The sequence below is a fragment of the Pogona vitticeps genome, chromosome 3 (genome assembly GCF_051106095.1).
Source record: "Pogona vitticeps strain Pit_001003342236 chromosome 3, PviZW2.1, whole genome shotgun sequence".
Classification (NCBI taxonomy): Eukaryota; Metazoa; Chordata; class Lepidosauria; order Squamata; family Agamidae; genus Pogona; species Pogona vitticeps.
In genome coordinates, this window is record NC_135785.1 from 192,443,976 (window position 1) to 192,469,580 (window position 25,605).

Here is a 25,605-nt window from a genome sequence, read left to right on the forward strand (position 1 = left end):
GGGGCACTATATAAGCAGCATACTTTGCTTTGCTTTTTGCTTTGGAAGGGAACAGCAACATCTGTATTTTCATCTACCATTATGAATTAAAAAAATCTCAGATGAAGGGTGGGCACCAACATTGCTGGCTGGCTTTTCTAGTTCCAGGAGATGTGTGGGAGTTGCAAACTCTGTGTGGTCTGCTTGGTTCTTCCACACACCACAACATTTTTTGTTTAAAGTTTTACTTTTTATCTTTATTAGGAGGGGTGCTTTGTTTGCTCATTTTTAAAGCCTTCAATTCTAAAACCTTTGACCACGTATATTAGCCACAAGAGGCAGTCCTAAGATAGCTGAGACAGGAAGCATGGCTTCCTAATTGTGCCAAAATAAATTGAAAGGCTCTGATCAGTCACTTCCTAAAGGCACCAAAAATTTCACTGCTACAAAGATGACTGGCTGTCAATCAGTCTTTGTAGATTAATTATGCAGACTTGCAATAGATTCCTGTATTAGGACCTATGGACCTGTTGTGAGGTGCAGCTCTGCATGCACCATGGATATGGTGTCATCATCAATAGCAAGTAGAAGCTGATTAAATGAAAACTGACACTGATTGTGGGATGCATGTGACTTACACACATTACAACAAAGCCATTTGCACCCCGAAATAACCACAAGAAGCCTTTAATCAGCAGTGACTGATCATCACCTATATGCACAGAGAACTGTGCAATGTGAATCCATCCATTATACAGTATATTCTTGCTTCTGTTAGAGCTTATTCTCTCCCCATTTACTTTTAGAATGCTGACTTATATTAGTTTATTTGCATTTTATTAATATTTTACACTTCAGCATTTACATATTGATACAATGGCTATTTTTAATTATATCTATAGTTGTTTCAATTACTATGTTTATTTTCATGCCATTACAGTACATATGTTGTGGGCCACTTTGGGCACAATTATATGGGACATCTGATTGCTGGTATACTGCTTTTCAATATATATAAACACATTTCTCCTCAAATATATATCACCTTTCTCCTCAATAGGACCCAATATAACCCGTACGATCGGGGGCTTTAGATTAAGTGATGCCTCTTACTTTACAAGCCTTCAGATGCAATATGACCCTAAGAACAGAACCTATTTTCAGGGTCAAGAGAGATCATATGTTAATTTGTGGCTGTGTTCGATACACTTTTCCAATTTTTTTTTTAAAAAAGGCTGCAGGCAGCAGCAGAAAATAAGGACATAAACAATTTCCTATGGCCAATTTGGGAGCCCCTGGGCACTTCTGCAGTCCCCAGAAGCTTCTGTCACTGCCGCTATGCTACTACTGCCATTTGTGCAATGACACTCAAATTTGGTGGTGCAGTAGCTACCCAAAATAACCCATTTTAACCGTAGCAAAGCATTTCCATTTTATCTTCCGTTTTAACTTTCAGCAAGGCACTTTGTTCCCAGACGAGGTGTGTTCTCAGCACCCTTTGTCTGGGAACCAATTCACATACTCAAATGCCTCCTGGGAGTATTCACTGACATCCAAAGAAGGTGAATGTTTCAAAATTGACCAGTTCATTTTGGCCCTTTTAAATGGGGAAATGTCCTTTCTGTGGTTCCTCTACTAGTCTGTGGTATTGTCAATGTAACCTTCATGCCCTGGTCCTACCCCTACTTTACACGATGGCACCATAGAGCAGTGGTTCTTAACCTTTGTTACTCGGATGTTTTTGAATTGAAACTCCCAGAAACCCCAGCCAGCAGTTGGTGGTGAAGGCTTCTGGGAGTTGCAGTCCAAAACTCCTGAGTAACCCAAGGTTAAGAACCAGTGCCATAGAGCATGCTCCCCTTAAACTGTAACACCCCATTTAACCCAAGAAGGTTCCATGGAAAACAATGGTAGTGATATTTCTGGAACCAGTAGCACTGAGGAGAGGCATGTGACTATAATCAGAATCACAGCATGTGCTGGTGATAGTACTAAAGTCACCTTCCTGTGTGCCCCAATTCTGCTCACCTCCATACCTGCTCTCTTTTCAACACAGGGATTGGATACTACTCCACATTTAACATACTGACTAACTTAGCCCTGAGTATTTCCAGTTCTAAGACAGCTGTAAGATTCTTTCATACGGGTATCTGTAAAAGTCTTGTCAGTGCTTTTGAAAAATGAGGATTTTGCAGCTCTCAGCTACAAAGAAGCAACATTCCACATGAGTTCTTATTTCTTTTAAATATGAAATTCTAAATGTTCTGCACATTAAAGACCTTTCTCTAAAGCTGTTTTATTAGAAAATGCTAAGTTAGTAATATTTTCTTATTACTAATATCTTTTCTTCCTCTGAGTATTTCTTTTATTTACTGCTCCCCATAATACCACCAACATCTTAGGAAATGAAAAAAGCATTTAATTTTTTCCTTGTAGTTTTGATTTGCATTCAATGATTACAGTTGAACTAGGATTTTCTGCTTTTGTGCATTACATGGAAAGCAGCCTATTCAATTACTTGTTCTAATTCCAGAACAGAAAGAAAATTAAGAAGCACATAGACCACAGAGATGTTTTTGCAAGCAAGGAGGAAGAGAAGTAAACTTTTTTTCCCATTGTTAGAAGATTGTTAAAAACATGGCAATTCTACTTCATGTTTTATTGATTATTGTGAACAATTTATTTCCAATAAACAAAATGGATTTCTCTGTCCTCCTCCCCAAAAAGCCTGCAAAAAAACACTACGGGAAGTTAGTTATTCTTCAGATACAGTGAAATATGCTAAACATTTTGCTCCATATGAAACTGAAAAACAGAAGTCATTTATATGACTCTCCTCAGAGCGTTGTTGTGTAATTCAGTTCGGCTTCTCAACTACCTGGACAATTTTTAGTTTTGTTTTAGTACTTTGTTCCTAGGTCTCATAAACCCTAGGGGTACATAATCTAAACCTTCTATAGCTAAGAAAAAGACATTCTCAGGAACATTATTACTAATTTGGATTTGAATGTTTGGAACCCATGTCATATGACAATATTCTCTCCACCTTTTAGAAAGAAAATATTGTCTTTTTCAAAATCCTCTCCTTTTCTCGATATGGCAAAAGCAAACATTTTAATAATAGGGACTTCAGCAATCTATTCAAAGAGGTAATTGTTTTAAGAAACAATATTGCTCTGGATGAAAGCCAAAGCAGTGCTACATTTACCTACAAGCACACTGTCAATCTAATTTGAGAAGGCAATCTGTAGAGGTGGGGAAAAATACAAGCTGTTAAAATTATTCACTGAAGTGTAAACAGGTTTGCAATAATAAAAGGTTCACACTTCAATACAGTTTCTCATTCCCATTGGGAATGCTCATCTAGTTTATCGTTAATATTATATTTATCAGGAAGTAAGACGCCACAGGCTTTATTTCTCCTCAAATTACAAAAAGTAGAACCCCAGTATAGTCAAACTGCATGAGAGAATGAAATCAGACTAATCTAAAAGGTAGATTTCATGAAATCAACATTGATAGCTCTACTTCATAGGATTTAGACTAAGTATTAGCAGCCAAGGCGATTTTTATCTCGTTTTTGACAGTTTCTTTCTTGTACATTTGAAGCACACAAAAGTAGGCATTTCTGCTCATTTTGGAATTGAGAGTTATATAATAATCTGTTCTATAAAAGATATACTGACAGAACCAGAGCTACAAAATGTATATGATCTCTGTCAACATCTCTTGATGTTATGTAGCAGTAGATATAATCAGATACAGCTATAGAAATGGGTTTAGGAAAAGAAGTAGAGGGAAAAATATTTCATTTCTCCTTTGTTCCTCATGGAATGAAAGGTGAGTTTAAGGAGGACACACAGAAAGTGAAATGAATTATTCAACTGAATGTCCACAGTGACTAGCAGTGGCTGTCTTGGGATCCTGATACCCATGTTTCCTGGAGTTACCTGGAGGTCTGGGAAACTGATCCTGAGACCTCCTTCACACAACATACTCACGCAACTGTTCTTACATTTCTCCTAGCCTTCTATTCCTTGGTGGGGCTTGTGTAAATATGTTACTATTCACTTTAATTCTTTGTAGAAGCCATGAGTGAAGATGCAGGACTATACAAGAAACAAAGAGGTCTTCCATATGAAGCACTGCCTTTGTTGTCACTTAGTCCCAGATGATTATGAGATTTTAAAAGACTTGCATCCTTACCAGATTCCCTTACCACCCATAGCAGCCAAACAAGAGAGCCATTCATCAGTTTCATTATGAAAGAATCACAGCACAATCACCTTACTGTGAATTTCAGTGGTGATGCTCTCATTCCACAACCATGTTTGCAATCTCCATTCGGACCCACTGGGACCCACTCAGTTAATCAATCCCTTGCACCTTTTAATCTTTGTGAGGCTTAGAAGAAAGCAAGACACACAGAGTTCAGAAGAAACCAAAAGCAAAAGAACAACTTTCCCTGCAACTGGCTTCCCAAACACTAGCTATCAGAGCTCTCTCGCATGTACTTGACTCAGGTTAACCTAGATGTGCCATAGAGCTAAGCCCTCTGTCCATAAAGCAATACAACCAATACATCTCCTTTAAGGGAGTTTGAAAAGGAATGGGGAGTCATAAAGAAAAGCACACTATGAAGTGAGGAAAGAGGAATGTTGTGTGAATGGGGAGGGGATACCAGTAACATGAATGCAGCAACCAAATCTTAAACAAGTACCTCATCTAGTAAAGTCTAATCTTCTGCTTTCATGATTCTCTCCCTCCATTCCTCTACAGAGGGGGAATAAGAAGAGGATACAAAAATGGAAAACTTGTGGAATCACCTCCTAGGCCTTTGAAAGCCTTCTCAAATTTATATTTCAACGTCTCCAATGAATCATGAGATACAAGAGATATGTACAGTGATTGTCTTTCCAAGTTGAAGGAAAGTCAAGTTCTGATACCTGGAGCAACAGGCTACAGTTATGAGGAGCAATCATAAAATCATAGAACCGTGGAATAATTGATGGAAGGTACCTATAAGGTCATTGAGTCCAAACCTCTCCTCAGCTCAGGAATCCAAATCAAAGTAGATCTGGCAGATGGTTGTCTAATTTTCTCTTGAATGCCTCCAGATTTGCAGCACTCAACACCTCCAGAGGTACTTGGGTTCATTGTCATACTGCTCTAACAGTTAGGAAGTTTTTCTTGATATTCAGCCAAACTTTGGCTTCCTGTGACTTTAGCCCATTGTTCTCTGTCCTGCACTCTAGGGTGATTGAGAACAAATCATGTCCCTCCTCTGTAGGACAATCTTTCAAGAATTTGAAAAAATACAATATCTCTCCTCAGTCTTTCCCCCTGCCCCCAAGGCTAAACATGGCCAGTTCTTTCAGTCATTCTTCATATAGCTTGGTTTCCAGTTCCCTGATCATCCTTGTTGCCCTCCCCTGAACTTGTTCCAGTTTGTCAGCATCCTTCTTGAAGTGTGGTGTCCAGAACTGGGCACATGGCTCTGGATGAGGCCTAACAGTGCTAAATTGTGGAGGACTAGTATTTCAGGGGATTTAGGGACTACATGAGATCCAGAGACTGTTAATGCAGCCTAAAATAGTACTTGCCTTTTTTGCAGTCACATCACACATAGGTTTCAACTCTGCCTATGGTCTACAACAATTCAAACATCCTTCTCATGCGCAGTATTACTGAGCCAAATATCTCCCATCTTGTGACCTGTCAGAGCACCTTCTTCCATCTAGTTCTACCCATGTTCCTTGTTCTAGCCAGGCTGGGTGGCTGAGGGGCTTAACTCCAAGAGAAATCCGGAAGGAAAAAATTAGAAACTGGGTCTTCTTGGTGGTGGTCCCTCACCTTTCGAACATCCTTCCCCCTGAGATTTACCTGGCTTCCTCGCTGGGAATTTTTAAGAATATCCTGAAGACCTGGCTCTTCAGTCAGGCCTTCCCTCCTGACATCATCATCATCATCATCATCATCATCATCATCATCATCATCATCATCATCATCATCATCATCATCATCATCATCATCATCATCATCATTATTATTATTATTATTATTATTATTATTATTATTATTATTATTATTATTATTATTATTATTATTATTATTATTATTATTATTGATGTTTTTAATTCCATTGCTTTTTGGACTGTAAACCACCCAGAGTAGATTTATCTAGATGAGCGGTATAAAAGCCAAACAAACAAACAAACAAATAAATATTTGGCTCCCCCCCCCCCCAGGTGTGGAACTTCGCATTTATCTTTGTTAAAATTCATTCAGTTGTTTTTTGCCCTGTGCTTCAGCCTATCAAGAACTTTTTTGAAATCTATTTCTGTCTTCCAAATTATTAGCTATTCCACCCAGTTTTGGGTCATCTGAAAATCTGATAGGTATTCTCTTAACTCCCTCTAGAGGCAATGAGATAGTTGAAATTAATGCATCTTAGTTTTCTTTTGAATGCTCCACAGAAGATAATACTGCATTTTTCCATCATTATCATTAGAAGGGCTAAAGGAAGCATTAAGAAAGCAGACTATAAAAGATCCTGAAGGGCTTTATTGACGGTGTATGTAGGGAGGAATGGAGCACAAAGAGTGTGCTCATTGCAACTACCATGCACTGTTTCCTATCCACATTGCAAAACTTGGTTAAATACATCAAAGTCTCATTCATTTCCCATCAGGTTCAGTTAGCTGGCACCACAATTTACCCAAGAGGTAAAGTTCTTATTTCAGTCATTACATTTATATTTTCAGTAGTCTTCAAATCTACTTTCTGCAGTGAGACACAAATACAGCTAAAGTCTAAGGAAGCAATTGGTATAGTCTTTCCTAAGTGAAAACCTACTTTATCAACTTTGTCCCAAGTGAAGTAACAGGCATTTTCATTTATTCACTTATTCTGTTCATCAAGCATATATTGGTACACCAGTGAAGGATAAACAAGGTAGAAATCAATGATAATGAAAACACAGAATGCTCCATAGATAACAATCAGTCATTGGTGTCACCCTGTTAAAACTATGCTAAAGTCACAACTAGAGTAAGCCCATTTCAGTCAAAGGAACCTATGGAGCAGCTGACTCACCAAATCACCACTGATTCAATGGGCCTACAATAATGCAACCTATTACAGTAAGCAACAGGATTTCCACCAGATTATATATATTATCCAACACTTAACCTTCTTGTAAACAATATATACAGTACTTGATGTGGTTGAGCTACATACTGACTTTCTTGCTTTTCTCTTGGAAGTGACACTGATTCTATAGTAGTGATGTTTTTTCTACCTGATTAAGTTTTAAACATGGGCTTCCACACCACCTTCCCCATTCTAGTCATTCAACCACTGATTTTGCACCTACCTATGACAAAATAAAATACAAAATGGCTTATTAATAGGTATATATCACAACAGCATTATTGACCTTCCACCAGCACTGGTTTGTCTGCTTTTGGGCTGCAGTCATGGTTTAATGCTATATTGCAAAAGTAACCACAGTCACACTTGGCGAATCTAATTCTTGAGATGCTAACGCATGGAACAACCTTGGATTGTCGTGATTTTTCAGACAGGTAAGATCTAGCTCTTAATTAAAAATAATTGATGATACTTATCTTCCATTACAAATATAATTAGAAGGCAGAAAACCACTTTAACATGTTCCAAATCATATACAGTAAACAGCTGTTGGATTAGAATGAGACATAAACAAAACTGAATCACAAAGTGAACCTCTGTTAAGTCCACAAAGGATCAAGTAGAATGGAAGTGTAGCACTTACAGTTCTGCACATGCAAGCTGGATCTTTATACTGAACACTGTTAAATCTGGGAGGCAGGTAATTGCTTTCAGGCTCCATAATAAGCAAATTACTTTTTATTGCACCAGAGTTGCTGAAGTTAAAGTTTTGTTTTTGTCCGTGCATATAGATTTCCATATCTTTGTGTGTTTTCAAAGATAAGAGGCACTTAAAGAGTTTGCTGACAAAACACTTGCATTAATTAGATGCTCTTTTCTTTAAGGGGATTGAAAAGCTTTTCATAATAGGATGACAGCAGGATACAAGCTTCTTAGAAACTTCTTAGACAAATATTCCAACATAAAGAGGTAAGATGTTAGCTTATTCTGCTTGCAGCATATATTACCCAACCTATTTATTGCCCTTTGAAATGTCATATCTTCCCATCTAAGTAAAATAGTAATTGGTTCACAGTAAAAACAATACATTGGCCGGTCCCACTTCCCCCTCTTTTCCTATACTAAAAATTTAAGAAATGCCCAATGCTGACATACTTCTAAAAATTGGTGTGGTAAGAAACAGATTACAATCTATTTGTGGAAGAATGCACATGCATTCTGGGGGGTTTCATTCTGACATTTTCATATTTCTAACAGCTATTTTGATATTAAGAAAAATCAGTATCTACATAATTCACATACATTTGTTTCAATTTTTCTTTTTACATACCTTTTGTTTGATGAGCATGTCATTGATTTCATCAAGGTCTCCCACAGTCACTATTTGGGATTTTATCACCCGATCCAATAGAGAAAGCCAGTCAGTTAGATCTGCCCATGCTTTATTGAATTCAGCCAGGGCTGGCACCTCCAGGAGCAAAGATGATGGCATTTCTTGTTTGGAGATGGTGGTTTCCTTGGTTACCAGAGTTTGCGTAACCACAGTAACAGTTTGGTCAGGCGAAGCTACTGAAAAGGGGGAAAGATGCTATGGCATTATTGAATAAAAATACTAAGACCAATAATTTAATTCAGTCATTTCATTTCTTAATTATCAATTAGTTTGGCAACTTTATTTGCAATGTCCATATCAACTATGGAGACAGGTACACTTTAAATAAAGGATGCATAAATGTGGGTTTTCAGAAGTTTTCTGGCCTACAACTCCCATCAGTCCATAGCCAGTGATAAGGCAGTATGGGAACAATGGTCCAAATATATCTGGAGAGCCACAGCTGCCTAGTCCTATCTTAATCTTGGAACCATATTGTAGCACAAGGGAGAATGAAGCTAAATCTGCAGGATATTTCAAACTGTTTGTTAGCTGAAATACTTTGTGGAACTCTACAAGCATTACTCTACTATCATCATACTTTCTCTGAGTCCCTTGTGCTACTTATACAAGATCACACCACTTTAGACAAGATTAAATCATTTGAGAACAACTACTTTTATTATTACAGTGGTTCCCAACCTTGGATACCCAGGGGTTCTTGGACTGCAATTCCCAGAAGCCTTTACCACCAGCTATACTGTCCAGGGTTTCTGGGATTTGCAATTCATTAACACTGGGTTCACAGTCAAAGGTCTCATATCTCACAGAGCAAATTAAGCTTTCTTGAAAATCAATGGGATGTACTGCCACTGGCTGAAGAAATTTCCACTTTTAACTATCTAGGTGTAAGCTTAAGTAGATAATAAACAAAATGTTTTCTTTCATTTTTAAGTCATTAACCTCTCGGTTAAAGATTTGGAAGAAAGCCAGAACCCTTTTCCTACTTGAAACTTCTAGTGGGACATTAATTGAGATGGAAAGCCATGTACAGATTCAATGGGACACAACATCTTGCCAAATTCCTCTCTGGCAAGATACCTTATTTTCTGAGAAACAAGGCATGAGAAGCAAATGGTCCAACAGTCCAACTTTTTCAGTTAGTTCCCAAGAAAAGATAGAATGCATCTGGTAGATAATGCAATAACTAATATGTTAGATCTTCATAAGAAAGAAGCACTTTGCGTAATATACAAAACAAGTTGCCCAGATTCAAGGAATTGGAATAGAGAAACTCAGGCATTATTCATATTCTTTGTTGTATAAACCACAGAACAGGGAGTAATATTTATCATATCTAAGACATCGCATGTTTGCAACTTAGTGTTATCTGCCCTTTGGTAAGTCTAAAACTAATATAGTATACAAGTATCTTGCATGGAAGATGTGTGAATTCACAGGAATAGGCTTCCAGGTGACAGATAAGGAATGAATACTGGTTTCTTTCTTTTACAAAAAGGAAAATGGAGAGTTATAATAGAACAACCCAAAATCAAAGCTTATGTATTTCAGATGTCCCTACTTTCACAATCAGAACATAACACAGGTCTTGGATATTCTGGGATCTCTGGACTAGTGCTCATGGGCTAAATCCAACTTTCAGTTCCAGATAAAGTAGACACATGAACAAATGAGACTTGCTAAATCTATGTTGATAGTTCTCTGTCTTCTCCAGTCAGTATTTACAACTGGCTTCAGTCCTATCTACTTACACAACACAGGCTGAAATCCTGTTGCTTAGCATCCTGTTGCACAATGCTGTGGGACTTACAGAGGAGCTATACTCAACAAATATCCACTCAACAAATGGATATTTGAGTGAGGAGCTCACTCAACAAATATCCACCGATTCAATGGGCTTACTCTATTGTAACTTACTGCACCTAAGCAACAGGATTCAGCCAGTTTGATTCTGCTGTGTTCACATTTTAAGATGACTGAGAGGAAACCGACAAAAAGTTATAGCTGAACTAACTCTGCTGCTGCTGAATTTTGTTGTAAACTGCCCAAAGTCACCCTTGACCATATGGGTGGCATAAAAATGAAGAAATACAAGCAGACAGACAAACAAACTGATAGATATTTGATTGGATTAATTTCATTATTACTTTGTTAATTTCTTTGTCTAAATGATATTTTATAGGTATTTTTAAATGAGGTCACTGAAGACTTTAATTTCTGCTCTTCTTTTTCACGAACTAGATAATGTAGGGCTTTTATGTAAATAAAAAAGTTATTACTCATGATGTCTACGTTTTAGTGATGGATACTTTGTTTATTTGAAAAATTAGAATACTTGTGTATACTGTATAACCAAGGAGGACCTCCCTACAGCCTGAAAATATTAGAGCATGGCAAATCAACCCAGTGTGTTTTACTAGAAAGCAGAAGTTTATTACAAACTATGCTTTCAATGAGCACTGACTGAGATACATATCCTACTGCCGGGATGAAAACAGAAAACAAATAGAGGTACACACCACACTAACCCTGTTGCCAAAAAAGTGAATTGCAAGAATAAAAAAAAAATGAAGGCAGCTTAAGAATAGTAAATGTCTAAAATTAAACTGCTCTCTTTTAAAATGAGAACACCATAACTGCTGGATAGCTCAGTGGTTTAGATATTTGACTTTGGTGCCAGAGGGTGGGAGTTCAATGCCACACTGTGCCTCCTTAACAGGGGCTGGGACTTAATTTTCCATTTTGTAAAAATACAAAAGTTTTACAGAATAAAACTGAAGGCACACACGGACACACAAATGTATTTCATATATATTTAAAAACTACACTTAATTTGTAGGCAAATACTTTATTCAGAATTCAATCCAAAATACAGGAGTAAAAACATAATAAAATATCAAAAGGAATGTTTTAAGTTACATTCTAAGAATGCAAGAACACATAGCCTAATAAGACATATTTAAAAACAAAAGACAGAGAATAAATCCCTAAATAAAAAGCATTATACAGTAGCTTTAAATAATCTTTAGCTTTACTTAAAAAGCAAGGAAAAATATCAAACAAGATTTGAAAACCTAGAATCCTGGAAAAGTCAAGTAATGCAATACCAAGACACTGGAACTACAAAAAGTTTAAACCATCATACTTGCATACATCATCTCTATATCTCCAAGTCATAACCAAAACATCACTTAGCTGCCAGGAATGTTATGATTCATTGATCTTGCTCAGCTGTAGCTAGCTAATTGTTTTGAAGAAAAAAAAACAATAGTAAACTATTTCCAAGCCGCACCCTTAAATGTACCTTTATTTTCAGGGTTGCTTTTTCTATACCCCTTTAACTATATTTTAATATCTTATACAGACAAAATCTCAAATATTGACAATTCAACTACTGCTACATTTTTAGAAAAAGCTGGCAGCCATGATACTGATTAAAGATTATACTTTATCATTGTCATCTGAGTATCATTAATAAAGTCCACTCTAGCCTAGACTTATTGCTCCATTCAAAATATTTCAGTCTCCTGTAAGTTACTATTATAAGTTGCTATTGTGGCATTCCCTGTGAACCTTTCCTGGGGCCATGCTGAAGATGATTGATTACTCATTCACTTACTCAAGTGATATGTTTGAGAACAATACTGCTACAATCTAGTATAAGACTTTCATAGGATAATAATGGAAAATATTTCAAGAACAATGGTTTTCAGGTTTTTCTGACTTCATCAGATCTGGAACATGACTTTTTTTTACCAGAGGCAACTAGCTTAGAACCTCAATGAAAGGCTTTGGAAAAGATTTAATGCAAGCCGATATTCAAGATGAACAAATAAGATGTTAAAAGAAGAAAACAACTAGAATTATATTTTAAATCCACTATTATGAATCAATAAGAATTGAAAATGGGCTTTGCATATAAAAGAAAATATTGATTTTGGGGGAAGTAAAATACAAAGGGTAAACTCCTGTTATGCAGCTCTTTGTGTGCAAAGGTGATAATGTCATCATCAGTGCCAAATCACCACTGATTAAAGACCTCCTTTGGCAATTTTTGGGGTGCATGTGATTTTATTGCATTGTGTAAGAGTTGTGTCCACCCCAAAATTGCCTTTAATTAGCAGTGATTTGACTTTAACCAGTAGCAATTTTCTGCTGCTACTACTGCCATCACTGTTGAGCACACAGAGCTGCACAACAGGATTTAACTGCTGGATAGCTCTATGGTTTCGGCATTTGGTTGCAGAGCCAAAGATTGGGTGCCAAATTGCCCATTGTGCCTTCTTCACAGGAGCAGGACTCAAAGATCCATAGGGTTCCTTCTTGCTCTGCAGTTCTAAGATTATTATTTCAGCCAATATATTGTTTCCCTTACCTCTATATTGGGCCACTGTGCATAAGATGATTCCTGGACTTCAAATGTTACAAGGCTGAAAATCCTTCTTCCTCAGCTTATCCATGAAACCTTTCTTTTGTATTTTGTCTCATTGTACCACATACCTTTCATGTAATTCCTCTACACACATAATACATAGTTATCTCCATTTTGACTTTGTACTTCAGTGCAGCTACACTATCTGTGATTTGTATTTCTCCCATCCTCTGATTTTTAAAACAGGGGAACATTTCTGTCCTGAGGCTTTTCCAGGTCCTCACATTCACAAGAAAAACGCACAGTATTCTAGCAATATATAATAAATGGCTTTGCTCATCACTACATATAAATTATATGGACTGGCTTCACAAAAGGGTTATATGGTGTTAATCTAGCATTAGAATGGTTAAATGTTGAGAATAAGATGTGAATGTATCTTTACAAATTTCCAAAGTCATTCTTTTCAACTGACATATCACTCAGATTCCTATATTACTCTACCATTTATTGTAGTCTTCAGAGTTCAAATAGTACAGCACTTCAACTCATTAGTTTCCCCACACGAGTTATTCTAAATGTCACTGATTTTTGTATGTGTATTCTTTACATCCTTTAAGGCAGTGGTGGGCAATTAATTTCTATAAGGGGCCATATGAAAAATCTGAATTGTGTGTTCAGGGGCTGAACCAACTTTACTTAAAAATAAAATGAAACCCATAGAGGCCCTGTGGTGAACAAACTACTTTTTAGGGAGATAACTATGTGGGCGTTGTAATTCGTTCACCATGGGGGGGGGAGAGAAAAAAAAACCTGACACTAACCTAACTCACCTGTCCTCCATTCCCCCATGGCCTTCCTCTCAGACTGTCTTCTATCCCGTGCAGGCGACGTGATGCATCATCATGTCACCTGAGCAAGGATCACTTCCAGCCTCTTGAGCCGCAGGCTGCGGAATCTGCGGCTCAAGAGTAACAGTCAAAATTCGCGAGATACCAGCGTCGGATCTTGCGAGTTTTGCTTACTGCCGTGCTGGGTGACCGGACCTGGGCTCTGGCTCACTCAGTGGCAACAGGCGGACCAGACTGGCACAACACTTTGCCCAGGCCTGCTTTAAGGTATAATTTAGAATACATAAACAGAACAATAATTGTTGCAACAAAAGGAAGAAAATTGAATTGTTCAATATGGTTCTTGTAATATGGTTCACATTTTCAAAACCCAATATTAAAAACTGTTTATCCTTTAAAAACACATCAACACTCTAAAAGCAGACATTTCACTAATCCCACTATCTTACTCTTCGGCAACTATTACAGTACTGTAATAGCCAGAGAGATGTACCTGCTGTAGAATGGATCTAGAGAATATACCGTATCTTGAGCATGTTCACCAACACTTTAAAAAAAAATCACACAAAAGTTTTCTCCTTGAACCTATTAACTAAACAAGTCAGTCTTTTAACTGGCTATCATGCATTTGGCAACCATTTCCATTTCCAACGAAGTGCTACCAAGATATGACTTTTCATTCACACACTGGTGCAGAAAGGGACAAAAATCAAACATAATCAACGGCACATTCCAACTATATAGCTAGCTTTTGGCAAACATGTTGTGTCTGCAGCAGGGAAAAAGAAGAGAAAGATGATAAGTAACATACATCAGGTCATAACTTTGTTGCCTAGACGAAATATTCCGTTCCACCCATGGAAGCGCACCTGAATGAGGTGAGGAAAATGGAGTGTGTCAGGAAAGCTGCGAGCAATACCATCTGGAGGTTAGATTCTGTTAAGAATCTAAACTCTGTGTCAATAGTTGAAATGTTGTGTCTGTAAGGTGTCAAAAACAATTAAAGGAGTGCAGAAAAGCTGTCCTGAAAATGAAAATATGTTTACAAATATGGCTTGGAACAATAGTTTACCTTAGTTATTTTAAATAATTCACCACTTTCCAAAAAGTCTGGGAAAAAGGTGTAACACTACTTTGAAGAATTTCATTCATGCTTGCCAGTTTAGCGTGCAAATAAACTAAAGAATGAATGGAAAATATGAATCAATAGAATTGTCTATGTTGGATATGAAAATATGAATTTAACATTTATAAGTCTTATACCACACCCTACTGGTGATGATAATAGTCTAATGTTGCAATGATTTAATATCCTAGAAGATCACAGTTGCCACAAAGTCCTGATGTTGTATGGGCTTATTCCCACAGAGTGTTACCATTCCAAACTCTGCAAAACTTGATGGTCAAAACAATAATACAAATATAAATAATGGCAGGAAGCCAAAGATGAGATTGCAGACTTCTAGAGCTACAAGGCCTGCTGGAGAAATTGAGATTTCTATTATTATTATTTTTCCTGCACATCTAAACGCCTGGATTTCCAAGATCTCTATATAAGGTTTGTTTATAGTTAGAAGGAAGTGAAAACAATTGGTAAGAGTTATAAATGTAGAGAGATAAGACAGGAATAAAGGGCACTCTTCACATCATCACAATTTCATGCCACTTTGGGAACCAGACTTTAAAGAACAACCACAATCATGCATAAAAACTGGCACAAGGCTGCCTTGGTTGGGTGAGAACATTATTTAAAAAATTTTCTGTTTGTCTTTTCAACATGCTTAGAAACTAAGTAATGCATTTTACTTAATATATTTTTACTTTTACAACTTTTATATTGCAAGAGACATATTCTCTGTCTTTTGTTTTCAATGTGCCTTTTTTTTGACTATAAACACATTTATATTTCCATGATTTAAATTGTATCTACAAATTGGGTGTTGTACTTGAATGTAACATATTTTTACATGTATAAGATGATACATTTCTCTAAAATATTTAGATTAAAAATTTAGGGTCATCTTATACACAGAAGTAAGGAGGGATCAAAGCACGGTCCTTGCTTTCCCTCTCCACTTTCTTTGCAAGAAAGAAAGACGGGCTAACAATAATGGATGAACAGAAAGCAAAGGAAGAAATCAAATAAAAACCACAGATCAGTGGAGAATTAGGCCTATGTGTCAGAAATGGAGTAGGAGAGTGATCCATAGAATTTTTAAAATTCAACAGTTTGTTCATTTGAAATACATGCTTGAAGCAACAAAAACATGATTCTATGTGCAGACATCAACATAATCAAATAGACTATAGTACTGGAAATGAAAGATGGATAAGCTCTATTTTCTCTGTAAAAATAAGGAGAGACCATGAGTAAAAAGAACAGACCATGATTTGTTAATACCAAAATTTAGAATATGTCTAAAGAAGAACACTAAGACAATAATAGGGTCAACATATAATTCAAATAACCTACATGGAGCCATATAAATAACAAATCTGAATATCTACAAACTGGACATAAACCAAAAGGACAATGGATTGAAACTAGACATGCCAGGGAAAAATGCACAAGACTCTTTTTATAGTCAAGAAAAAAACTTTAACAAATGATTAAGAAACTCTTAAACTGCAAATTCTTCTAAAATGATTAAATTGAAGCTATCGTACTTTGGAGATATATTTTAAAAAGAAAAGACTCATTGAAAAAGACAATAATGCTAGAACAGACAGGTGTTAAAAGGAAAACTTAATGTGAGATATGTTGAATAAAGGAAAACATATTTAGTTTGCAAGACCTTAGCAGAGCTGTTAATTGATGGGGCCTTTGGGAGATTACTAATACCTAGGGACATAATATGTAAGAAGCAATTTGACAATATACAATGACAACAATAATACTCCTCAGACCTTTTTGCAACTGCTACCATTGTCATTCCTAAACCAAGAGGCAACAAACTGACTTGCCTGGGAGGATTCATTTTCTATGTGTCACATGTGCCCCAAGAGGCTTGCTTCTGGAATTGTAATCTCAGCTAGTTGTATTTTGGAAGAATCAAGGCCATAATAATAATGGCAATAACAATAGGCTCTGGGGTTAATGTATTAAGCTTCTGGAATATAAATGACTTAGGATCCATCTCTGCTTATATCGTTCTGCTTGTGACTTAAAATAATTTCAAATATTTCAGACACCCACTACATATCAACTATAGAAGGAGCATTCTGGGTTGTATATACGCATCCTTCAGTCTTGAGAGACTATGGTAACGAGCTCTGAATAGAGGTCTTGGAACAATGTCTAGTGTGGCTGAGAAGGCCAATTCGACAGTGACTATCCCTTCCACACTGAAGAGAAATACAATCTGTCCCTTGTCCAGCTCCCTGATTTTGCTGGTTTTGGGACTGCCTCTCTGCCTCAGCCTGCTGGACAAGAGTCTCTTCAAAATGGGAGAGGCCATGATGCACATCCTGCCTCCAGGCTGAATGCTCAGATGTCAAGGTTTCCCATCTGTTGAGGTCCATTCCGTAGGCCTTCAGATCCCGCTTGCAGGTATCCTTGTATTGCAGCTGTGGTCTCCCTCTGGGGTGATTTCCCTGCTCTAATTCTCCATACAGGAGATCTTTTGGAATCCAACCATCAACCATTCTCATGACATGCCCAGGTCAATGTAGACACTGCTGTTTCAGTAATGTATACATGCTAAAAATTCCAGCTCATTCTAGGACTACTCTATTTGGAACTTTCTCCTGCCAGGTGATACCAAAAATCCGACGGATATGGAACATGTCCAGCTTCCTCTCCTGCTGTGCACAAAGGATCCAGGACTCACTGCAGTACAGGAGTGTGCTCAGGACACAGGCTCTATAGACCTGAATCCTGGTACTGTATATGCCATGAGCTTCTTATTAAGCCATACTCTCTTTGTGAGTGTAGAGAACATGGTAGCTGCTTTGCCAATGTGTTTATATAGCTTGACATCTAGGGAGTGTCAGAGATCGTTGAGCCAAGGTACATGAAGTCACAAACAACCTCCAATTCTTGTAAAGAGATAGTAATAGAGAGAAATGAGTCCGTGCCCTGACCCATGACTCATGTTTTCTTCAGGTTTATTGTTAATTGGAAGGCTTTACTAAAATGATTCATAAGTTGTTGGAGCTCTTCAGCAGAATGGGCAACAACAGCTGCAGCATTGGCAAAGAGGAAGTCCCGCATGCATTTCAGCTGCACTTTGGTCTTCACTCTCAATCTAGAGAGAATAAAGAGTTTTCCATCTGATCTAGTCCAGAGACAGACACCTTCTGTTGCAGTTCCAAAGGCGTGCTTCAGCATGACAGCAAAAAAGATCCCAAACAGGGTCGGTGTGAGGACACAGCCCTGTTTCACTCCGCTTCGGATGTCAAAGGGATCTGATGTTAAGTAAACTATGAAAAACTACAGTGCCCTTTATTTCCTCATGAAAGGACCTGATGATGGGTCGAGGTGGACATCCAATGTTGGGAAGTATTTTAAAAAGGCCGTCCCTGCTAACCAAGTCAAGATCTTTGAAGATCTTGAAGATTTGTAAGATCTATGAAGGCCACAAAGAGTGGCTGTCATTGTTCCTTATATTTCTCTTGCAACTGTCTGCAGGAAAATACCATGTCAGAGGTAGATCTATTAGCTTGAAATCCACATGTGATTCTGGATAGATTCTGTCTGCAGGCACCTGGAGTCTCTTCAGCACAACACAGGCAAGCAGCTTCTCTACAATGCTGAGAAGAGAGATGCCACGGTTGTGTGCATCAAATTATGGAACAGTCTTCACAAGGAGGTGTAACTCCTAGCATTGGGCTTGTTTCTGTGGCTGGTGAAAACCTTTTTCTTTGCCATAGTATTTTAAAATTACCTGGCTATATTTTATTGATTGCTTGATCCTATTTTATTGGTTTTGATGTTTTTCCTTGCCTTAATGTCTCTGAAGGTTCTAAGCTACATAATGAAGAGTTTTGTTAACACAAGGCAGACATGTAGCCCCAATATCAACCACAATCATTTATCAATATAGCAGAAATTAATGACATTAAGAGCTCTGCAACAAGTTAAACACAAAGTGGTAAACAGCTTTTTGTTGCTTTAACTCGAACTTCTGAGTTATATAGTTTATTTTTATGTTTATTCACTAGTATTGTAACAGATTTATCTATTAAGATGCACTACAGTCAAAGATCAAGACAGAATCCTTTATAAAAAGAATTTAGTCTATGAACTAGCTTATTATACTTTTATTCATGCAGTGTTGAAGGCATAGTGTCAGCTTTTCATCCAGGTTATTTTCATTATTTCTCCCTGTTGGTGTTGGAGAACATGCTGTGAATGACCTCCAGAGATTCCTCACGCTATATGTAGAGAGTAAATTGAATCTGAAAGCTTTATTAGATGGATTCCAAAAGAGTAGCCGTATTAGTCTGAACTCTTTGTCTTTTTATGAGGTGAGTTTGTTTTTTCAGTTTGGGTCTGTTGTCAACAGTGTTGAAAATAAAACTTCTTTTGAAACTGAGCCTTGACCTTGAAAACCCAATTCAATTCTGTTCTATAATGGTATTATTAAACAAGGTTCATGAGTCAAGCAACTGGCCTTCTCGCAGAATTATCAGGAAATCTCTCCCCCGGAATGTTGATTTCTTCAGATGTCACAGTCGAAAACCTTGCCAGCATTGTTTCACAATGGACAAATTTACTAAATAATTATCACTAGCAGTGGGCTCACCACATCAGGTGCAATTTGATTTGATGTGATATACTGAAATAACCATAGGTCAAACTATTTAAAATTCCAGAAATTGATTTGATTCCATAATAAAGGTGCTACATATAGGAGACTTTCTAGAGTTTCACTACATTTATGATCCACAGTTATGGTGATTTAGGAATGCCTGGTGCTCTCCAGGGACTGCTTAACCTCCAGTAGTCCATAATACTCCCATTTATTCTTTTCCCAAACTTCATTTCACTGACACAAATCAGTTCCTAAACTAACCAAAAAGATTACATCTGCTATGAAAATATGATTTCTACCATGGATGCAAATCCTGTCTTCTATTTGTTTTAATACAAACCAAAAAAAGACTATGCATTATGTAGTACAAGTCTAGAAGTACAACAGATAAGTGCAACCTTTTAAGAAGTAAGTTCCAAATAAGAAACAACCAATTAAGAAGCAATGGAGCTTACTTCCAGATAAACAGGTACAGGACTGAAGCATTGAAGTCCAGCAATTATAGCTATGATGAGAAAAACTCATAAGGAAAATTCATAAGAAAAACATTTACAGTATCAGAGCCAGCCGGAAATTATTGGTTAAATGCACACTAGGAAGGCACTGAGAGTAGGAGTTTGGAAGTTGTCATTGGGAACAGGTTCAGAAGAAATATGATTGTCTGGCCAGAATAGTCAGGCTGGTTAGCAAGTAGCCTTGGCCAATAACAATTATGAGGACCCCAGGCATCCACCTCACTGACCAGAGCAGGGAAGATGTCTCAGATATATGCTATTCTGGTTTCTCTTCCCATCTCTAAAGTTAAAGGGAAGAAGGAAAGAAAACTAAGAAAACTAAGACAAAAGGGAATAGAAAGAACTGCCTCCACTTAGTTGGGCACCAAGTTGTTAAGGAAGTAGCACACTCTCCACATCCCAAACAAAGTTTGCACTTGACCAACCACTGGAGAGCATGGACCTGAGATGTCTGATGTAACATTCTGAAAAAAGGCATGTCATAGCACCATGGCAGAGTCACACCTATGGAATGACAAACTGTCATCAGTAACTTTGCCCCAAGTTAGCTAGCTAAAGACACCAATAGTATAAATTTGTAACAGAGTATGTGCTAGAAATATCACTAGGATAAAAAAGTGTCACAGGGCTCATAAGTGCAAGTGCAAATTCAACCACCACCAGGAAGAAAAGATCCACCCATCCTTCCCACACTGTGTGAAAACTCTGGGGATGGAGAATGGGGAAGAGAAAGGCAGTGGCAGCATTTTCTTTCTTCTGGATAGTTTCTGGGGCCAGGAATTACAGCCAGTTGAGAAGTGGCGACATGATGGAGGCAAGCAGGCAGGTAGGCAGCAGTGAGTAGATGGTGATAGCAGCTTTGTGGTCACCTCCAGTGCTCCACAACATAAGGCAACTAACTGCCTTACTCTGTCTAATAGGTGGAGTGGACCTGGGGCTCACAACAAGTTTTATCATAATTCTAATGCCCTTTGACTAGGAGCAGGATTGGTGCTTATCTGCCCAGGTACTTCTCAGTTTCTCCTGAAAAGTTACTCAGACAACAGAACAACACTTATTGTCTTTGGAAGGGCTTTACTCAGACCTGCCATATCCTTTTCATGGAGGACCACTTAAGTACAGCCTATGTGAGGCCTGAATGAGCTTGTAGCACAGTAGAGCTTATTGCAACAAAGATGACCTGTACTGCAGGCTGGGTAGCAGGAACATACTCTTCTCTAATCCTAAACCTCAGTGTTTCTCTGCTGAGCATAATATCAAAGAATTCAGGCTCATTCAGAAACTTCCATGCCCCAATAAATGGAAACAGTCCTCTATGCTATTCTGTCTATTTCAATCCCTTCAAGCTGATTCTATCCATGTAGTTTTGTTTGTACAGTTATAAACAAGCATAGTACATGGGAAGACACTTTTCATAATCTGCCTTCCAAGCAGCTAGCAGTTCATGAGAATAACATAAAATCTATTTTTATATTGATGGTACTTCCAGGAGGAAACTGGAGTTTGCGATTGCTTTAGGACTACAGCGTGTTTCGTATTATTAGATGTTCAGCTGCAGGCTAGTTGGTGATACTGACACACATTCATGTTTGAGATGTCAGACTGCTAGCTGGCACTATCTCTTTTGGGCAGCAACTCTCCTAAGTCAGGCAGACATTTTTCATATAGCTGCTATCTGAGATTTTTTTTATTTTAAGATATTAGTGAATGAAAGTAGGACTTTCTGCATGCAAAGCAAGTATTTAGGTTTTTTTAAAAAACCTGAAAGTTAGCCAGCTAAAGTATTTCTGTTGTTATGCCTTAGGGCAGGGGTCCCCAATCCATGGTCCACGGCCCAGTGCTGGTCCATGGGCTTCCTGGAACTGGGCCGAGGAGATGGATCTCCGCCCCCTGCACACATGCATGGTGGGTGTGTCACGCTCATGGAGGGGCATGTCACGCTTGCACACATGCATGCAGGCCTGACACACCCCTCTGTGAGCACAACACACCCACCTGCAAGCATGACATGCCCACCCATGAGCATGGGGTGTCCTTTTTGGGTCTGCAGTTACAAAAATGTTGGGGACCACTGCCTTAGGGCATACAAGAGTTTGGGAATCTTAGGAATAGTTGTCATGTTCTTTCCATGTCCAAGAAATCCTCAAACAAGTATAAAACCAAGCACAATATTAAGTTCCGGTCCATCAGATTTCCTCCTTATGGAAACATCAGACACAGCATCACTTCTCTTACTCTCAACATATTAAAATGTACTGACCAAGAAATACATGTGGTTTAGATGATGAAATGAATCTCTCAAACTAAAATGGAGGATTCCACGGGATAAAAAGCCAACAGGTATTGTTTAAAATCTCCTTTCCTGAGCAAAGGTACAATATGAGAGAACAGAACTGAGGGCAGTTAGATCATGACTGAGTATCATAGTATAGTATCATAGGGAGTCAAAAAATTAATTTCCAGATAATCTTCCAACTTTTATTTTTTTTACATACAGCATGAAGTAGCCATTCTATTTTATTCTACACAAAGAAGCTGCCTCTGCCCTAAACCAATGTCCGAGTCAATAATGGAATGGATGAAGGTGAACAGATAGACAGTTGCTCCAGGAAAGGCGGAGGTGCTCCTTGTTAGCCAAAAGGCAGACCAGGAAATAGGGATCCAACCTGAAAGGATTAGGTTCCATCCTCCCTGAAAATTCAGGTGCGTAACTTGGGTGTACTTCTGGACTTCTTTCTGAGTCTGGATGCCAGACGTGCATTTGCATAATTAAAATTATTGTGCCAGCTGAACCTTTTCCTTGAGAGACCTGACTTGGCTATGACGATACATGCCATAATTATCTTCCATTTGGATTACTGTAATATGCTCGATGTGGGAATGCCTCTGCAGACAATTTCGAAGCATAAACTGGTGCAGAATGCTGAAGTCAGGCTGTTGACTGGAGCTGGTTACCAGGATTGTGTAACCCATCTGTTACAAGCTTCACTGACTTGATGGTTTGTTTCCAGAACCTTATGAACTTTAAAGTCCTTTACAGCTCAGGCTCAAGCTATTTGAAAGACCATGTTGACTTGTACAAGTCCCGCAAGAATATTAAGATCCTCAGAAGAGTGCCTTTTCTTATCCAATTCAATCTGCATTTCAATCTATTTCCCATCTCAACCTACAAATTCTTGAAGGGGTTCCCAGTGTCATGCAGTGCATAGAGTGACAGGCAAAGACTCTGGTTAACAGAGTTCGAATCCCCACTCAGCCATGGAAACTCGTTGGGGAAGTGGAACTGGTAAAAACACTCCTTAACTATCTCACTTACCTTGAAAACCCAATTACAACTTGGTTCTGACTTGACAGAACAGAATACACACAGGTCAAAGTCAAAATGCACTATTGGAAGTGAACTGTCAGGGTTTATCTGCACCTTAGGTTAAGTAACTCCAGCTTAACAGTAGCCTCTTTTTCATTAAAGAAATAAGAAGAGTCAGGTGTTTCTGTTTCCTGACTCTTGTAGAGAAATAAATCTGAGCCAGATTCCAGGAAGTGAGCAACCAATGAAAGCTAACAGGAGTTTGAGAGGGAAATTCAATGGGAGAAGCCAAGTGCAAGGCCCTTAACAAAATTTTGGGTTTCTGGATATAGTTATATATTAGAGGACTAACCCAGTATCCTTCAAGGCAGACAAGATCAATGGAAGGGCATTCATAGACAAAAAGAACAAAGTAAAAAGGTAACAGGGATTATGGCAGGAAGAGACACTTCAAAGGTGGTGACCTGTAAAGTGTGCACAATGTTTGTTTTCATGCCTGAGAATACAGTCTACACATGCAGCAAGTGAAAACTGGTAGTGCTGTGGGAAGAAAAAGTGAAAGAACTGGAACAGCAAGTGACCATGCTGAAAGCTGCAAGAGAAGACGAAGAGTACATAAACAGAACTCTCAAGCAGTAGGAGCCACGAGAGACACTGGAGGTGGAAGAACAGCAAGACATAGCAGAAGAGAAGAATGCTGAGGAGAGAACAAACATAGTGGAGGAAGCACCATAGAAAAGTGTCAAAGTTAGCAGCAAAAAAAAGGGGGAAAGACAATCTTCAGCAATGGAACTGCAAAGGCATTTTTAGATTCTTGAAGAGGAATCCGGCAGAGCGCATGCAAAGGAAGACATACAGGAAACCCCATGGGAGTACATGAGAGAGGTTGAAACTCAGCCAAGCAGAGTCACTGAATATGCCAGGAAGATCCATGGACCACCTAGATATGCTCTCCCTCTGGAGGAGAGATTAGGGATGTGACAGAAGAATTGACATTGTGCATAAAACCCACTTTCTCCTCATCCAAGTGGGAACAAATGACACCGCCAAGAGAAACTACAGTATGAAGAAATCACAGCAGACTTTTAAGCTCTGGGAAGGAAGCTCACAGACATTGAGGCCCAGATCGTCTTCTCGTCCATCATACCAGTACTCAGAAGAGGAGAAGAAAGTGAATAGAAAGTGAACGATTGTTTACAAAGGTGATGCCAATGTGAGGGATTTGGATTTTGGGACCCTGGGCTATGCTTATTGGATGATGGATTCCTGGCAAGAGGTGGTCTGTATCCCACAAGAACTGAGAAAAGTATGTTTGGCTACAGCATGAATAACTTAATCAGGAGGAGTTTAAATTGAATTAGAATTTCAAAGAGACCTAATGTAGTAGTATCTTAATAACTGTTGGGAGGCAAATTCTGCCAAATATGGCCCTTTCAATAAATTTCTGGCTTGTATTGCTGATAGTTTTTTTCTACAAAAAGTGAAGAAACTAGAGGAACAGCTGTATTATACTTGATGCTAACCATTAGAGAGGACTTGGTAGAAGAAGTGGCAGTAAGGGCAACTCTGGGGAAAAGTGACCATGTTCTACTTGAGTTCTTGATTTCAAAGGGAAAAAAAACAGAGTGTAGCCTGCTTTAGGAAAGCCTGTTTTACAGAACAATGATAAGGTTCCATGGCAGGAGATCCTAACTGGAAAAGGAGTCCAAGATGGGTGGGATATCCTTTGAAAGGAAATGCTAAAGGCACAACTACAAACAAATTCCAACAAGAAAGAAAGAAAGACAGAAGACAGAATTTAAAAAAAGCCTATGTGGCTTCACAATAAGCCCAGAGAGGACATAAAAATAAAAGACATGCATAGCAAGTGGAAGGAAGACTAGTCCACCAAGGAAGAGCACCTTGAAAACATTATAATAATAAGTAGAAGCCAAGGAAAAACTGAAAGAACTGGACATGTTTGGCCTTGAGAAAAGAAGAAGAAGAAAAGATTGAGGACTGAGATTAAAGCACTTTTCAAATACTTGAAAGACTGTCATACAGAGGAAGCACAGGATCTGTTCTTGATCATCTTAGAGTGTAGGATACATAATAATGGCCTCAAATTTCAGGAAGACAGATTTTGGCTGAATATCAGGAAAAACTTCCTGACTGTTAGAGCATGTAACCAATTATCTCGAGAAGTGGTGAGTGCTCCAACGCTGAAGAAATTCAAGACAAAATTAGATAGCCATCATACCTACTTTGACTTGGATTCCTGAGCTGAGCAGGGGTTTGGAA

The 25,605-nt window shown here is 38.2% G+C and overlaps 1 protein-coding gene across 18 annotated transcripts in view; it reads right to left on the reverse strand.

Annotated features, from left to right (window-relative positions):
* The window catches only part of DMD (dystrophin), a 1,295,019-nt gene that overhangs the window by 368,357 nt on the left and 901,057 nt on the right, over positions 1–25,605 (reverse strand). For 12 of the 18 annotated variants that reach the window (XM_078390471.1, XM_078390473.1, XM_078390477.1 and 9 more), the window contains one exon: positions 8,462–8,700. In XM_078390471.1, the coding sequence (XP_078246597.1) occupies positions 8,462–8,700 (239 nt within the window). The remainder of the gene's footprint in view (positions 1–8,461; positions 8,701–25,605) is intronic. The other 6 variants (XM_078390476.1, XM_078390472.1, XM_078390475.1 and 3 more) reach the window with 1 other exon arrangement.